The sequence below is a fragment of the Aythya fuligula genome, chromosome 6 (assembly GCF_009819795.1).
Source record: "Aythya fuligula isolate bAytFul2 chromosome 6, bAytFul2.pri, whole genome shotgun sequence".
NCBI lineage: Eukaryota > Metazoa > Chordata > Aves > Anseriformes > Anatidae > Aythya > Aythya fuligula.
In genome coordinates this window covers 15437501-15455308 of record NC_045564.1, presented here as the reverse complement: position 1 = coordinate 15455308, position 17808 = coordinate 15437501, and the positions used below count along the sequence as shown (strand labels likewise).

The 17808-nt window shown below is 34.8% G+C and overlaps 1 protein-coding gene across 1 annotated transcript in view; it reads right to left on the bottom strand.

Moving 5' to 3' along the window:
* Positions 1–17808, bottom strand: part of SESTD1 (SEC14 and spectrin domain containing 1) — a 54809-nt gene that overhangs the window by 22936 nt on the left and 14065 nt on the right. The window contains exons 3-7 of the mRNA XM_032189602.1: positions 12301–12409; positions 9749–9839; positions 8661–8774; positions 2137–2250; positions 98–192 (exon numbers count right to left, since the gene is read on the bottom strand). Coding sequence (XP_032045493.1) covers positions 98–192; positions 2137–2250; positions 8661–8774; positions 9749–9839; positions 12301–12409 — 523 coding nt within the window. The remainder of the gene's footprint in view (positions 1–97; positions 193–2136; positions 2251–8660; positions 8775–9748; positions 9840–12300; positions 12410–17808) is intronic.

The following is a 17808-nucleotide window of genomic DNA, read 5'->3' as shown; positions in this document are numbered from 1 at the left end:
GTATGACATTTAAGACATTATTACATTTTCAATATCATTTTGAATTCCAATGAAATTTTATATCAAAAACATTAATTTCAAGAAGCTAACCACACACCTCTCTTTTTCTTGAGTTCCTTTATCACTTCCATTGTTAATTAGAGCAAGCTCATCTAGTAAGGATGTTGATTCTTTTGTGAATTTTTCAAATACCTAAATAAAACATGTTTTACATTTAGAAAAACAATTTTAAGTGACAGTATTTGAAGGCATCACTACAAATTTATCTGCTAGTTCTGATAATATACTTCAACTTTTATATTATTGCCCAGCATTCAGATGGCACAGTAAAAATGGCTGAAAATAAAAAGATTTGTTCATGGAACACTTAGGAGCGCTAAGATTCCTTAGGAAAATAAGAAATAGAACACTGAATATAATGAAAAAGGGATAAATTCTGAAACACTGACAAATCTTTAATTTTTGCAAAACCTGGAAGCCCTTATGGATATATATATTCCACCATTTCATTTAAGCCTCAATCTTTAAGTAAATCTTAAGAATAATTCTGAATGAATGTTATAAAAACATCTGAGAGTTCGCTTGAACGGATTAAAATAACCACCTTTGTGAAGATGACAGTTTTTCACTGCTACAAATAAGAGCAATAGTGTAATAAATAACTGATATAAAAGGAGTAGTAGTTATGAATTAAAAAATGCTCCTAATCAGTTGCTTCAAGTGTAGGAGTACATATAGATAGCAGGATCTGTTTAGTCAGACATTGGGTACTGCTCAAATGACTCCTCTAGAACAGAGCTTTAACAGAACCAGACACGATCTGGTACCAGAACTGACATAGGCAGTAACTTTCAGGTCTTTCTCGTGTTCATAATTTATTAATTCATGGTCTAGAGCTGAAGTTTCCTTAACCGATTTTAAGAATTTAAATTTAACGAAATTTAAGACCAGTTAAATTTCAGGAAAAAACATGAAGGACAAGAGGTGGACAGCTCTTAAAAGCTTATTTATAAGATAGTGGTTTATAAAACAAAAATCCCCAGAACTAAAACAGAAGTCCCAGCTACAGTGGAAATACTGTGCTTATGAACTCTGTGAACGTCAGAAGTAAGTAGAAGCCACATTTGTATATACCAGACAAAAAAAAATGAAAGACGACGAAGATATTCAATATCCCTTCCCCTCCCTCTGCCCCAACATGTGTCCAGACTCTCTTGGTTTCAGGAAGAACAGAAACAAGCTGCCTTGCCCTAGTCTATGCACATATATTGCTCCTCGTGAAAGTCTAACAGAAAAAAGCAGCACAGTAGATTGTCCTTCTGCCCTTGGGTCTGAACACCCGCATTTCAATTTACTAAGACCCAGATGGGGAAAAAGGTATAGCCCTCAGATTTTTTCAGGGGAAGTTCTGCTATGAGATTGGCTGCATGGTACTTTTGAAGGCTTTGGGCAGTTGGAGTTGGAAAGCATTGTGGAGAATTTATGTCCAGAATCCCACCTATAGATCCCTAGTGGGGGATACACATTTGAAGAACACATTGCACAGGAGAACAGTTTCTTTCAAGATTAAATGTTGTATTGAAGATTCAAGTAACTGGAAAACAAGTAACAGTGGAGAACTGATTAGAAACATTCTGCAGTGCTATGTGCACCTACAGTCGCTGTAACAATTTGTGTATATTAATGATTTAGGGGCGTATTTGCTCCTAGATGTTTACTGCATCCCTGTATCCACAGCACTGACAGAGATTTCAGTGTAGGGCAGCATATATACAGGCTCTCAGTCCATAGTAACTGAGGAATAAGAAAACTTTAAAACACCTGCAGAGTCCAAATATTTCCTCCTTGCTTGGGACTTCTCCTATGAGTAGGCAAAAAGTTTCCCTTTGCAGCCACGATACCATACATTCAGGCTCTGATGGTGTAAAAGAGCTTCAGTAAGGAACAAGCTAATTCAATAAATTGATTACTTTAGCTTAATTACCCTTGAGTAAAATCCAGTGTTAGTAATTACATACATTCATCCATTTGAACTGCAATTCTATGCATACGAAAAATCTATGTGCTGAGCAGTTCCTACACAAATAAAAATTCATAGATCAAGAATGAGACATTTGAAAGAAAGAGAAAACTAACCAGCCTCTTATTCAACCAATCCATGTGATCATAGGTGAGAGTTCCTCCAAAATCTTCTGTTAGTTGGCATGGTTCAATATACCGAGTCAGTTTGTTAGCAGATACCAGAATAACCTGCAACAATAGAAGAAATTTTAGGTACAGGTGTAGGCAATGTTTATATTTAAGTACTTGACAAGTTGTGCTAAGTGTCCAGAGGTACTGAACAGAACTTCTCTGTGATTCACAAGAAGGGACCCTCTTACTGCTAAACACTTATATCAATTATGACTGGTTGCAATTAACTGGGACCTAAACCAGGCATGTAGTTTTGATATGCAGCTTACATCTCATGCATAATCCTTTACCAGAATCACCTGTACCAGCTTGTTTATGTATAGCAGGAGAAATAAACATAGTTCCTGCCTGTTTTTGTGGTAACTGATGCATCTTAAGCCATACTTCACATGATCTATTTTTAGTGAACTTAGTAGCAGGATATCACGCTGCAAAGTACTTAGAAGTGTTTGCAGTATTCTCTTGCAGTAAAAATATTTGCAGTACACTCTCGCAGTCCTTTATGCCACACAAGTTAAGCACCACTATTTACTGTACAAATGTGCTGAACATATAGTTTAAGTAATTTTTACATTCTGTTTCCATGCCTCTTAGTTAATAAAAAAAAATAAAATTAATTTACTCATTCAGGACATCTCAGAAGTGAAACAAATGTAAATAAAGTGGCTGGTTCATACCACTGAAATATCACTTCTAAAAAAAGAAAACTGCCTCAATAAAAGGATGGACTGCACTGAGACTGCTTATGTGTGAGTATTTTACTGAAATACTTCAAAGGAGGGGTAAGACCAGGGGATACACTTTACAAACTTGTTCCATGGAGACATTAAAAAAAAATCTTTTCTAGCAAAGCAAAACCTTCATGTAACAAATATTAGCAACATGAGATAAAAATCTTTCTCCCCATCCACCCCCCACAAGTAGGATTTGATCAAAGAACACAAACTTCACATGCATCTTATTAGCAAAATCTTGAAGATGACAAAACTTCCAATAAGAAGTCTTGTTGTAACTTATGTTGTTGCTCCAAAAAACATTTATTCCCTACAGTTCAAAAACTTTGAGCTAACGGAGTTATTGGCTTATTTCAGACAACTGCAGTAAGCCTGTTTGAAAACTTCAAAAAAAGGAAAGCAATCATTTGAAATTTTAATGAAGTAGAAGCAGAAGGGAGGTTCCTCAACAGAATTTAGCTCTTGTACTGAATTAGACTAGTGACAGTGTTAATGTTAACTCCCTCCATTTGCTTTACATTAGTAACTTTCTCTGAATTGCTCTTTTAGTTAGCTAGCACAGATCTCTACTTGAACATGGGCTAAGAGGAAAGAAAAAAAAAAAGGTTGAAAACTGGAAGGTGTGATGTTGTAAAACAGATAAGACCCTTCTCAAAGACACACTAATAGAATATTGTCTTAGACTATCTTTACTTACTATTCTAGATAATTCTACTGTAAGGCCAGCACTTAGAGCATACAAACTATTGATGTCAGATCCCTAAAACTTTTTCAAAATCTGATCACAGTCTTTGGCCTTCTGTGAAAATTAATAGCAGATCACCACATTCTGACTATTTTTCTTTATGAATTAGCGTTCTATCCTCTTTGCATCTGTATTTCACAATTTAACATAAAGAACACAAAGAACATCTTCATTAATTTCTTTCCTCTGTGAAGACTGCCATTCTCTGTGATGGCTTCCCATTGCTATTATCTCTATTGCCAGCTCTGAATACTGGTTAAGACACAGGTATAAACGAAGACAATTTACAGTTATAAAAATAGAAGTATCCCACTGTTTGCTTGCAACTTGACTGATTTTCCTTTTCCAAAGTGATCTTATTATATTGGCTTTAGAAATTTTTTTTTTCAATCCCAAGCAAAAACCTTTGGACAGCAGACTATAATGTGAACAGCTTAAATCTCCTAAGGGAAAAATGAATACATCTGTACAGATGGTAAGACAGGATCTTTCAAAGACTGGGAAAAGTACTACGTATTGAATCCTTAAGTCTTTGTTTCCTTTCCCACTCGGCCCACCCTTTCTGACAAAGTGACAGCTAGTAAGGTGACTGGTAACAGGTTTCAAGTGTGTCCTGTTTGGTACTGATCACCATCTGTACTCACTTCTTTTTATAATCTGTAAGAGTGGTAACACCTCTCATCATTGTTCTACTCTAATCGACAATATTGGCCTGCCAAAACATTGTTAAAGCCTTTTCAGAAATAATACAGACAATTGTTTGGGGAAAAGTACAAGTGCTATATTTTATTCCTCTGGACACTACAGTAACTTTTTTCTAGTAGCATGATTTTGATTGATGCAACGGTGCCATTAACACTAATCTCTAATAATGCAAGAGCTCTGAATACTGTTTGTACAAAGCTGACCTCTCCCTCTATGTCATTTCCATTTTTTTTTCCCCAACTGTTTTCATCAATTTTCTGCAACCAGATGGAGGCAGATGTCAAAATCAGCAAAGGAAACTTCTGAATATTCAATAGGATGTGCAAAAGGACCCCCCAAATGATAAAAACATCCATGTAAGCTTCCTTTAGGGAATAAAAAAGCTCCTTAATACAAATGCCATTTACAGAGTCAAAACCAAAAACTACTGGAAGACAAGCTGGTGTAAAATTTCAGTTACAAGTTACTTGCAACTCAAGCATATGACATCACAACAGCTATGCTACTGAATCTAAAATGAAATGGTGACATTTCAAAAAACATAAACATATTCCTCGAGAATACAATATTTAAACTAATGTGATCCAAGGATATGATGTTCTGAATGGAGTAAGTATCTGTATTGATCTTCATAGCTTCATATCAATGAATAATACTTTCCAGTTCTGGGATAAATTAAGAAAATTATCTAAACAAATTGAATAATAATATTCTATACCTATCATCAGGGCAAAAAAATTATACTGAGGAACAGATATAGAAGCACTGTAAGGGGATTAACCCCTTTTAATCTCAGTTCTTAAAAGCTAGAGTTCTTAAAAATTAGATTTAGTTTAAAAGAATAGTTGGTGTCATCCCTTAAAAAAAGTATTCTTATTACTAAAAGACATTTACATAAAACTGTAAATCTAAAAACACGCTGAATTTCCCAGAGAATAGACATAGCTATTTGGTGTTATGTGAAAGCGATAGAAATGCAACAGCCAGAACACTTACGCACAGAATTTTAAATATGTATGGTAACGTTTCTCTGTTCCAATTTGTTATATTACAAGGTAGCTGACTACAAATGTAGCTTCTCCAAAAGTATATGAAGGTACTTACTCAAGATGAACAGAACACCATTGCCTCGACTACAAATTTTAATAAATGCACATCAAAATAATCTATCATTCTTAAAATGTATGATTTCATTTTAAAAGAACATTATTAATGCATGCAAAAAGCTGATCAGTTATCTGGCCACAGGTTGGTAATTTTGGACATATTCCATTCAAATAGGCCTAAGTAGAGGGGTTTTTGTCCGTGTTCCAAAAATTCTGCCAGGAAACACTCAGAAGACCAGAAAGCTCATCCCCTGTCACAGCCTGTTTGATTATCACCAAACATTGGTAACGTCCTATGCACTTATGAGTTGGACTTGATGATCCTTGTGAATCTATTCCAACCCAGGATATTCTAAGATTCTGTGATTCACCATTAGAATCATTTTCTTAGTGGATGGATTCTTGATGATCTATTATGCCTACAGCTTACATATCCAAACAGCTTTGGAAAACACAGAGGAATCTTCAATGAACAAGGCAGAGATTGTGAGCATAACTTTGCACTTCAACCCATGGAAAAATCTAAACCAAAGAATTCCTATTTTCATTTTTCACAATATGCTGAAGGCAGCCTTTGTGTAAAAAGCAGTAATGTGTTTCTTGTTTTTCTTTTTTCTTTTTTGTTGTTGTTTGAAAAGCAAATATGAATCCTACTTGTTTTCCAAATAATCTGATTCATCTTTGCCCCCTCACCCCCAAGTTAGCTGTGCTCATTCCTCAGCAAATTCAGCTCCTGCAGAAAAATGAAATAAGGATTCAACTACTCTCCTGGTGGTTTTTCAAGAATAACTATGGCACTTTAAACAGACTAAACATAACTACCCAACTACCAGGTCTGACAGTGATTCACTGCCACAATTGTAAAGAAAAAGACTTCTCCTCTTAAGAACAAAAATCCTACTGTTTCATGATAAACATTGTTTGAAACACTATTTGATTAAGCATTAAGGTAGAGAAATACAAGTTAAATATTTATCTGGCCAGTATCATACAGAAAATCTGGAATACTAGAAACCCAATAGCAGAAAGCAGAACCTAGATACCCACCAGAATGTCAGCTCCACTCCCAATAACCCTCTCCTTCACTTTCCAGCACAAACAGTTTTGCCTACTCATTGCCCTTCTGGGCTCATAGCAATAACACATCACCTTTTTTGCATCCTAGAGAAGAGACTAATAGATACACAAAACCTGGTATTTTTCAACATACCTTTCTTTAGAACTGAATTCAGAAAGTGAACTAAACACAGGCTTATGTACCCTAGCTCCACAGAGACAATTCTCTGATTTGGCATGGGTTTTTAAAGCATAGGACCCATCAGCTCCAGTTTAAATAAAAAATAAAATAAAAAAAAGAAAAAGATATGTGCAGAGGAAGAAAGATGCATTTAAATAAATGCCGTTTTGATTATTTAAAAAATGTATAACTGCTATATCTGTTTTTGTAAAATCCATGAAAACTATGAATTCTGGTGCCCTAGCATTAAAATAATAAACTTCTTAGTACAGATGGTTGTTTCAGTTGCTTTTTTAATGCTCATCTTGGACGTGCCACAAACAATTGACTAGCATATAATAGGTGGATATCACCTACTCATCTCTTTTTGCTCTGGTAATCTTGTTTGTGACTATGCTGACTGAGCTGCTAATTGCTGAACTTCAAGACAGAAACCTTGACTACACCCCCTTGCCAGTCCCCTCAAGGGATTTAGGTGAAGGTAAACAGAATCTGTGAAACCCAGGAGAATGCAACTGTACCTTAAGTCACAATATTATCACAGTTGGAACCACTTCCAGCCCTTAACTTCAGGCACTTAATTACCTTTATTACCTTATTACCTTTGTTAACAAACACCTAGCTGTCTGAAATATAGACAGGTCTTCCAAGGTTCTTTGCATTGCTCTATTGTATTTGGGCTACTTTTCAAAGTGTCTTTAACGAACTACTTGAAAATATGACCTTATTCTGTAAGGTAAACATCCTGAAGACAAAGATGTAGGACTTATAAGATGTAGGTACTTATAAGGCTCTAAAGCACATTACAAGAATGAAAATGAAGTAATGCAATGAAAAAAAAAAATGAAAAAATAAAGGGATTGGCTACTTGACTGAAAATAGGAACCCATGCCATCTGTTCCACTCCTTCACACCACTTTGACATGCAGGAATTGTTTCTAAAAAAAGAAACGAAGCCACTTATTCTATGTAAAGTCTGATAATAAAAGACTTACGAGAACAAAAATCATACAACTTAACAGTGTTTTATCTGGATGATAGTCTCTTTCCTAATACAGGACTATATTACTTATTAGTTACATAACCTTTAGCTGCCAATTTCCAAGTCTCATTTTCTCTGAATAACTTTTCAACAGGAGTATTCAAGAACATTATAATCTTACAATCTGAGAGAATTTACCAGTGTAAGATAAGGCTGCAAAAAATCTTTTCTTTTCAAACTCTGTCATAAAAAAAAAAAAAAAAAAAAAAAAAAAAAGATGCTTTCATAGTGCCTTGTACAAAACAAGCAGGCATTTTAGTATTTGGCAAACCCAGCAAACCTGTCATAGTTCAAACAAATTAGCTACAAAAACAGTTGGAAAGATAAATGATACGGGTAATTTCCTAAAAATAGGGAAAAGTGAAGTTTCCATTAACTTCCCAAAAAGATAAAAAAGATAAAAAATGGAACTGATAACATTAGGCTTTAATCTCTTGTACACACTCTGCCTCATGAGGTAATACTATCAGCTTGTTTTTGGAAAGCTGAAAGACCCTGTAACCTTTGTTGTTAATGTCAGAAAAAAATCAAAGGTGAGAGAGGCATTCAGCAGCAATAAGATGTTCTGCAAAATGGTAACTACTGATTTGGTGACACTATACAATCTCGTACAGAAGTCATGAACAAAATTCACACTAAACACTGTAGCAATTTCTCTGTCAAAACATCAGCCAAATGTATCATACAGTTTTATCCTCTTGCTGAGGAGAAGATTTCTAATTTGAAATTACTATATTTAATATTCTTTTCAAGTAGAAAACATGAAAACAGTGGTTTATTAGGAAAAAAACACTGAGCATCTAAAATAAAACTATTTTAAGATGACATTCATTTGCATCCATTTATCTAGTATTCCAAAAATAGTATTTCTGACTGAAGAAGACAAAACTCTACATACCTCAAAGCCAAGTCTATCTTTCTCTTTCCAAAAACAGAAGTGTGTAACCTTCTTATCCCAAAACTCATCTGGCTTTACTACACAAACAAGCGATACTTCAGCTGGAACAACATTCTGTAAAACAAATTGGGGTGAGAGGGGGAAGAAACCAGTAAAACATTCAAGATTTAGCTTTCTTGTTTCACAGAACTGAATTCCATTCGAGTGTCACCATCTATTCAAAAACTCACATTTGCAGATAGAAATTAAACAAAATTTTCTGCATCTGTGTCCCATGTTGGCTCTATCATACTTAATATTAGATTGCATTAAACTGCATAGCAAAAGTGTCAGAACTGAAAAGCAAATCTAACCTCTTTACTCCCAGTCCTGAAGTCCAACCACTAGACCATGCCGTACTAATACAGAAAAACATGAATGACTAGCTTAACTAAAATTGCAGTATGAAAGTCCAAGTTCTCTACTCCGTTTCAGTGTGCTGTATCTTACATTCTCTTTGACCACTGAGACCAGAAAATAACCTACACTGTTTAGCAGAAATAAGACTTTTTCATTACCCCACCATTCTGAAGAGATAAGATAATGTATTATGAACTTCTCTGTCTAGGAATTTGCACTTTTTCCCCTCTCTATTTTGAATAGCATCCAGGATATAATTTGACTGGAACTATTACATATAACAAAATCAACTACTACAGTCAATTCCAATGGAAGCCAATTAGTACAGCATATTGCATCAAAGCCTACTTAGATGCACTATCAGTGCCAACTGTCCCCTGCAGACATTGCTACCACTCATAGCTGTTGACAGGAGCATACTTCTGTATTCTTTAAACTAAAACTCTGTTTTAGAAAAAGATCTACAAACTCATGTTTTGAGCTGGTAATGAACTTGACACTCACTTGAGGGAAGAAATCATTCCCTTTTCAGATTGTTTCTTCCTGTACAGAGCACATATTCTGTGATTGTAAAAGGCCATAAATTGTCTTTCTCTATTAAGAAATTATTACCTCTACAGTAAAACTGTTACTAGGTTTACATCTACAGACCTAATCTGTCAACTATGAATGTATAAAAATTGATTTACCTGCAGCATTAACACAACCGTCTTCACCACGTTCCACTGAGATTTTCTACCATCCACAATCACAGTAAATCCTCTAGCTTTGCATTTTTCACTAAAAAGAAGAAAAATGCTTAGGAAAAAGTAAAAAAAATCATCATCAAGTGTCAGACTACAATGACTTTGGATTTAAATATACTGAAAAATACAGCTATATAGTTTACTTCTGAAAATACTATTTACAAAACTTACGTTTGCTCACTTAGGAGTAATTTTCAATATTGATGCACAATAATTATTAAAAAATTATAATAGATATGACAAAAAAAGTATTTGTTTAAACTTTAGCATCTCTGAAAAGGTTTCGTAACTACACCATAAACTTCACCACTTTGCTATAAACTTCACAAAATCCTCAAAAAGACATGAAACTGTAAATCAAACTTTCCTATGAAAGGCAAAGGGATGCCAGTTTTCACGAGGTCACTGTGAATTGGCGCAGACTTGAGGACAAAGCTATATATCATTTGATGCATGTCCAAGCAGGAAGTCATCTAAGCGTCCCTGAATTTCTTCCCTGAACAAGTTGTCTAAATGTTCAGGGAAGAGACAAAAAATCTCTACAAGGACAGAGGCTTTGCCTACAGATCTAGAAAACAATATTTTAAACGAACATCTCTTCTTTTCTAATAAGAAGGTTTGAGTCTAGGCATACTACATACAAAAGCTCTGCTTAAAAAACAGTTGCAAAGACAAGTGGAAATAGCTTTTGAATTTTTAAGTACTGAATGAGAAAAAAACAGTGAAAACTTTCCTTGCTCTCAGTACATTAACACAAGCAGATGGCCAGCTCATTCCTAACTGAAGCAGGTAGCAAGGTGCCCAACAAGAACAGCTCAGAGTTCAAAGGTGGCAGCAACCCCTGGATATGACCATCAGCACAGCAGCAGCCAGAAGAGGTCAGGGAAAGGTGTTTGTATTTTTTGACATTAGTTACCACGTAAGATAGAAAAATTTCAACCTGAGAAATGATATCTGGCAAAGTTATAAGTAATTAAAAAACCATGACATTTACATAAGATAGAAAAGCATTGTGCAGTCTCTTTAGTGACCAGGTTCTCAAACAAAACAGTTACAATTATAATATATAGAATGCACAACTAAATTCAAAGTTGAACACATTAGGTTACTTTATAGATAGAACTTTGACAACAATCTTTCCATACTGCCACCATAAAAGAGAGGTCATTTTTTCCACGACTGAAAAACAGAACATTCAAAGTGGCAACACTGAACTTTTCTTTCAAACAGATTTCCAAGTTTGTACAGAGTACAAAGAGTGCTTTGGTTGAATTTTCAGACAGTTATTTTTACACTAATATATGTAAAAACATATAGCAGGATGAGACTGCAGAATAATTAATGCTTGCGAGAACAACAATGCCTGCATCTGTTCCATAAACGTGGCCAAGTCCTTAAGTCAATGAGATGACTTGCATGGATGACAACTTGGGATTTTCATTACTTTAAAAAAAAGACAAGCTGTTTGAAAAACCCTAAGGCTTCCACAGCTAAAACGCTGTTCAACATACACATTTTGATGTTTTACCTGTAAACACACTGAGCTTATTCTTTGACACTCTCTCCCTAACCAGAGCTTTTTTATTTTTCCCCAACAGCCTTAACTACAAAACGAAGTTGGATTATTTAACCATGTTTTTAACACATTTGTAGATTCCAATAAGCAAAGTGCACTAAACATTCTTCAATTATTCTTATTTCCAAAAAAAAAAAAAAAAACATACTTAAAGGGATACAAACAAATATTTAGTTGATGGGCTTCTTTCCTTTTAGATAAATACAAAGCAACTATAAAGACCAGTCTCTACATTTTAAGAAACAAAATGCAGCTAAGCTAGGGCCAAAAACTGTCATAAATTTACAGAGTTGTATGAGCAGAACATAAAAATTATTTTACAGTGAGGACCGAACAACACTCAAGTCATAATTCAACACATTTAAGCGGTATTAACTTTAAACATTTCCATAAACTCATTAACTTCAGTGAGATTTCATCTATTTTTAAACTCAGCGCATGGTTAAGCTCTAGAGATTACCGAGAGTATGCATATAACAAAATAAAAAAAGAGGAGAAAATTTACGGTGGGTAAATTCAGCAACTGCAATGCTACCTTTGTAAGCTTAAGAATTTCAATGGTGGCTCAATTTAGAACACAATTCAAATGTACTGTCATTAGAAATGTACTGTCATTAGAAATAAATAACCAAAGATATACAAAGAAAGGAGTGAGGAAATACATAAGGAAAACAAACCAAAAAAAAACAACACAACCAAAGCCAGATATACAGAATGAAAGAACTTTGACAAGCCTTAGTAGATGTTTTTTTTTTCAAACATATGTTTCTAATTAAATCAAATTGTATCACATTTTAAACACTTACATAATATTTATTTTGTATTGAAAGTCAAATTGAAAAAAAAATGAAAAACAACAAGAGACCCCTCCTATCACTGGAAAAGCACATAGCCCTGAGCCAAACACCTTTGAAATCACCTTGGAATGCTTAGCAGGTAGTCTAGCGTGACACTCAGCTCATCCATACTCGTCTGCTCAAGGCATAATGGAATTGTCAGAATGAGGCCACTTCTTCTGTCCTTCCCTCCTATTTGGGGGGTGAAAAAGTCATTAAAAAGTTAATTTAAAAACAAAAACAACAAAACCAAAAAACTTAGTAGCTACACGGTCTCAAAACACACCATAAATCTAGTATTTCAAGTTGCTGTGAAAATCACAAGTGAAGTTTCTCCTCTCAGACTTGACGATTCATTCACCTCACTAACATTTAATGCATCACCAAAGCTTCAGAGCATAGATCCCATTCATACCGGTTAGTCTTTCATCTAGTGCTTTCAACATAAACAGCAGCCTACATCAAGTTTTATAAAAGCATTATTTTTGCATATCTAGATTCCTTTTTCCAAAGCATTTCCTAAACCATCTACACTACCAGCCTGACAGAAACATGGTAAGCTTCTAAGATGAGTGAGCACACTGCAGCTCTAAATGTAACATAGGACCTCCTGGAACACCCATTATACAAAGGTGGATCTTTTTACCACACAGGCTGCCCCTGGAATATATTCTAATTTGATAATTCAAGCATTAAACTTGTAAGATTTCCATACCTACTTACAAACATGTAACAATCACCTCACAATTAAGATAAATACTTCAAGCCAGTTGCTTTAATCTTTGTATGTGTTTTAAACCCTTCTAATAGAAGTTATACAGGCAGTAACAGCTACAAAAATACAGGAAAACAGTAGGGAAAGTGCTAGCTTCACATTTTTACTTCTATGACAAGACCTAGTAACTCTTAAGTGATGCTGAGGTACTACATTTAAGTAGAACGTTCTACAGCTGTGGGTTGGGTCATTTTTGATTACACAGGATCCAGAAAGTCTCTGGAAAGTATAGTTTAAATGGAAAAAAAGTTGTGGTTTTTTGTTTGTTTGTTTGTTTTTGTTTTTAAAGAGCTGAAATTTTCTCTATGGTCCTCTCCTTTCTTTTCTTTTTTGATGGTCCTTTAGAGAGACAGAAATCGGACTCAATGATCCTCGTGGGTCCATTCCAACTCCAATATTCTGTGATTGCTCTAAAAAAAACGACTTTTGAGTCACATGTCTATAAACCAGCAACCAAAATCGATTTGGACTGGGTTTTATCATAGTTTAAAGTGGAAGTTAAGCCAAAAATACTTAATAGAACAAGATGACATGAAAAATAAATACTGACACAGCTCCCTGCTATGTGCTTCTATTCTATCAGAAAAGTCAGCCAGAAAATCTTGTAGTGTGAAGGGAACCAGTTAGGTATGCAGCAGACTCTTCCATATTCACTGCATCTCCAAGTACAGGGATTGGGCTGGTGATCTTCTGAATGCACAACGCCTTGGGATCAAAAAATTTGTCCCTAAATAGCTGTTAACTTAAAGAATTAAATTCAGTAATGGGCCAGAGGTAGCTGTGCTATATCTTTCCACATAATCTGGAGCAGCTCCTATCTAGTTTATGTATTTGCTAGTTTGAGCAAATCAGCTTATCTATTTTTTTTCTCTCTAGCCTTAAATCTTTTAATGTCTATAATCAGCTAAAAAAACGTCATTTCGGACTCCAACTATTTTTATTAAATTTGTTGTTGTTGTTCCAAGGGAAACAGGATAAAAAGTAAAGGAGAAGTGGAGAAGGGAACTCACACATGAAATAAAAAACATGAATGAATGTCAACAGACTTCAGAAGGGCCTACTGCTTGACTCCATAGCTTATTACAGTTTTGCTTTAATTACCAGGTGTTTGTACTTAAAAAACACTAATACCCATCTCTAGATTAAACCAGCTTCAAAGTAAGTTTCTCACAGTCTGGATCATTTTAAAGGCTTTTCCATTTTATTCAAAACTTTAAAAAAATTAATGTATTTAAAAAAAAAATTCAGTCCAAAAGCATGGAACCATTTCAGTACATACAAGGAGGCAGCTAGTAACTTCAGATTTTAAACATGTAATTGTCATGACCTTGTTACAATCTCAGCTTCATCGGGAATGAGAAAGAAAAGTAATTTTTCCTGTGTCCTGGGGGGGGGGGGGGGGGGGGGGGGGGAATTTTATTCTCAAATTATGAATGTGCTGTTTATGTTGTTAAAGCCATTAAATCATGGTTTTGCCTTCCCCTCTCCCCCCAAAATCAGGAAGCAGAACTTTTTAAAAAAAGAGCAACAGCTCTGGAGAAATAAGACAAAGCACACAAGTACAGCACAGTAATGCCTGCATATGTATATATCTAAATTGGTGTAATTTGAGAATTCCCCCCAAAATGTTAGAGATGCAGGTGTGATAATGAAAGGTTTGTTTGCACAATATATGTTGGCATCTTAATTGCAATGTTTTCGTTGCTTCCAAAGCTGCCCGAGCTCCACAAGTAGTATTGAAGATCTACTGCTATTCAGGTGAGTATACTCCACATCTTCAAAATTACTGCTTTAGAGGTGGTCTATTCCAACAGTTGCATCCTTTCCCCTCCCCTTCTTTTGTGTGTGTGTGTGTGTGTGTGGGAGGGGAGGGGGGGGAAAAGGGGGAAATCAAGGGAGGGGAAGAATTGTTGGCAAACCAATAACACAGATTTTAATAACTATTTCTAAACATAAGAGTTAAAGAGTGGTACTACATTAGACAGGATAAACAGGCAGATCTTTTCTCCAGAATCCATGAAGGAGTTCAAAGTTTAAAGAAACAGTTGTTTACAGACTGTTCATCCTTGTCTGTTTCAGGCCAAAAGCCTTTTCAGTCAGAAAGCCTGAAAAATGGATAGGGGAAGGGGAAGAAAAAAAGGAAGGAAAAGTAACTCAATCCTTAAAAGAAAACGGAGATTTGTTCTCATCTGCACACTTGGAGTGGAAAAAATGATTTCTCCTCACTGCCTACACTGGTTAGTGAACCCACATTAAATCCAACAAATTAGAGGAAAATGCTATGTGGATGTAAAACAGTACCTCAGAAGCCATACTGATTCAACAATAGCTTGTTAGCTATCTCAACAAAAAAAAAAAAAAAAAAAAAAAAAAAACAGAACATTAAAATGAAGAATGAAGCCTTTCCCTATGTGGTTGGGCATCATTTGGTCTTTCCTTACCCAAAAAGCTGTGATTTTTTTTTTTTTTTAAAGTTCTGAAAGGCAGGAGGACAGCAATTTTTTAAGAATTTGGAAAAAAAATGGTTGAAACTAAAAGCTGAAAATTGCAACAGCTAATTTCATAAACAGCTTAGGTGCATCAAGATGGAACAGTATGAAAAACTAACACAGTAAAGAAAAACTTCACAAATAACCATAAAGATTAAAAACACAGAATGGACAGAAGCTGGTGATCAAACTGAATGAGCTCATGATAAGAAAAGTAATAACACCAGAAGTTATGAAGGCATTTCTGTAAGGAACAACTGAAAGTTGGCCTTGATCTGACCTCCAGAGTCAGAAACTCCATGCTGAGCAATGCATGCCATGGCAGCAGCTCTGGATTTGTAGGTGTGGTATCTAATGCTCCCTATTCACCACCTCCCATGAACTTATGAGCGATCTTGAGGTGGAGGCCTAAAGATGTTCATTTCATTGAAGTTATATGCAGTGTGGACTGCGATGGTTTGCAGAAACGTGTTCTTGAATTTATGCGAAGTTAGTCTTGTCATGGCTGATTCACAGCTGAAAGACTTGCTCTTCTCCATGCTATTTCTGGATTCATGAGACTAGCACCAATCCACACAAAGAAAGTTAACAATTAATAGTAGTTCATATTTAGTTTACAGACTTGAAAGACTCCAGTGTTGAAAAAGGCCTTACAAATCAAAATTTAGAATTATCACATGAAGTCTACTTGTGTAAAATACTAGCCACCCAGAAATTTTCACTCTTATACCTAGATTAAAACAGCATATGATGAACCCAGAAAAAACACTTCTTTTGTTCAGTGTAGGATAGCCAGTGATTTATATAAAAGCTAACTCATTTTTACCCATATAAAAATCATTTTGACTCAAAATTTTAGTTTTAAAAGAAATACTGAAAAACTGAGGATTTAAAGAAACATTACCCTAAAAGTACCAGTTAAGAAATGATGGTTATCACACAGTCTACATTTGCCCATATTAACACAAACAAAAACTATTAAATTGAATAAAAGTAAATTGCTCTTTTATCTTAGCTGTATGACATTTAACATCCTTCTAAATATTTGATTCCATAAGCATTCACTACCACATTCAGAATACAATGCTAAGAGAGAAACACAAAATCCAATTATGATTTTAGGCATAATAAACTTGGAATTTCTTTGTCTTACAAAGAAGCACTACTCTCAGGCTAAGTCCTTAGGCTTAGAACTAAAACCAAAAAAAATAATCATGGCAAATCACCATGACGTGTGTCTTAACTTAGAAGTGGTACAGTTTACAAACTGAGAACTGAAAAAAACAAACATGTAAGCTAAAGAAAGCACCTAAGAAAGTGAAAAGTGAAATTCCATAATTTAGTTTGCACCCAAGTGGTTCTTTTTGTTGGTGGTGTTTTTTGTTTTGTTGTTTCTTTTGTCTGCACACCACCATGAATTCCAAACCTGAAGAGACACTGTTCCACTAGAAACTGTGTTCTGCTTCCAGAAAAAGAAGTCAGTGCCAACATTTGTATCCACATAATTTAAAAGTAAGAGGCTTCAACATACAAACACCGGAGAACTTTTCCCTAAAATATATATTTTTTTTATTTTAAATCATGGCTTTATTTATGAAACTATAGTGAATAATATTGCTTTAGAGACACAATAAACTGGTTTGTCTGCTGTGTTCCTTTACTTATACTAAAGAATGCTTAAGAGAACTAATGCATGAATCTTTACCATTTATTAAATTAAAACATTCATTAATACTATGCAATTCCAAAGAGGTCAAGCCTATTACATAAGTTCAGAAAGGTTGCTAGCATTTACCTGGTACTCAATAAATTACTTTTCACCTAAGTACATCTATATTTCAAAGTGGATCAGGCAGCTTTAATGGCCAAGCTGCACAGGCACTCTAGTTAATGAGAATTTCCTTGTAGTACAATGCTGAACACCCAACCATACTATGCATCTACTGATACTATTGAAGAAGTTACCTGCTATTCCAGACTGCAAACATATGCTGTTTTTTTTTTGTTTTTTTTTTTTTTTTTAAATTAGTTGTTTGATTTCAAGTTCCTTCGGACAGTGAGCAAATTCAATTAAAAACTATTTAAAAAGGAATACCCTTCCCTTCTCAAGTGAATTGGCAGGTTAAAATAGACTGGCTAAAATAAAACAGAAGATTTAATTATTGCAATACTTGTCAATTTGTAAAGTTGAGGTGTTTTCTACAAATTAACTACCTTCCCTAAAGCAGACGTTCAAACACCAACAACTAAGACAGTTATCTGTAACAGCATGGAAATCAGGAAAAGAATACAATTCATCATTTCAAGCATTCCCTTTTGTTTTTATT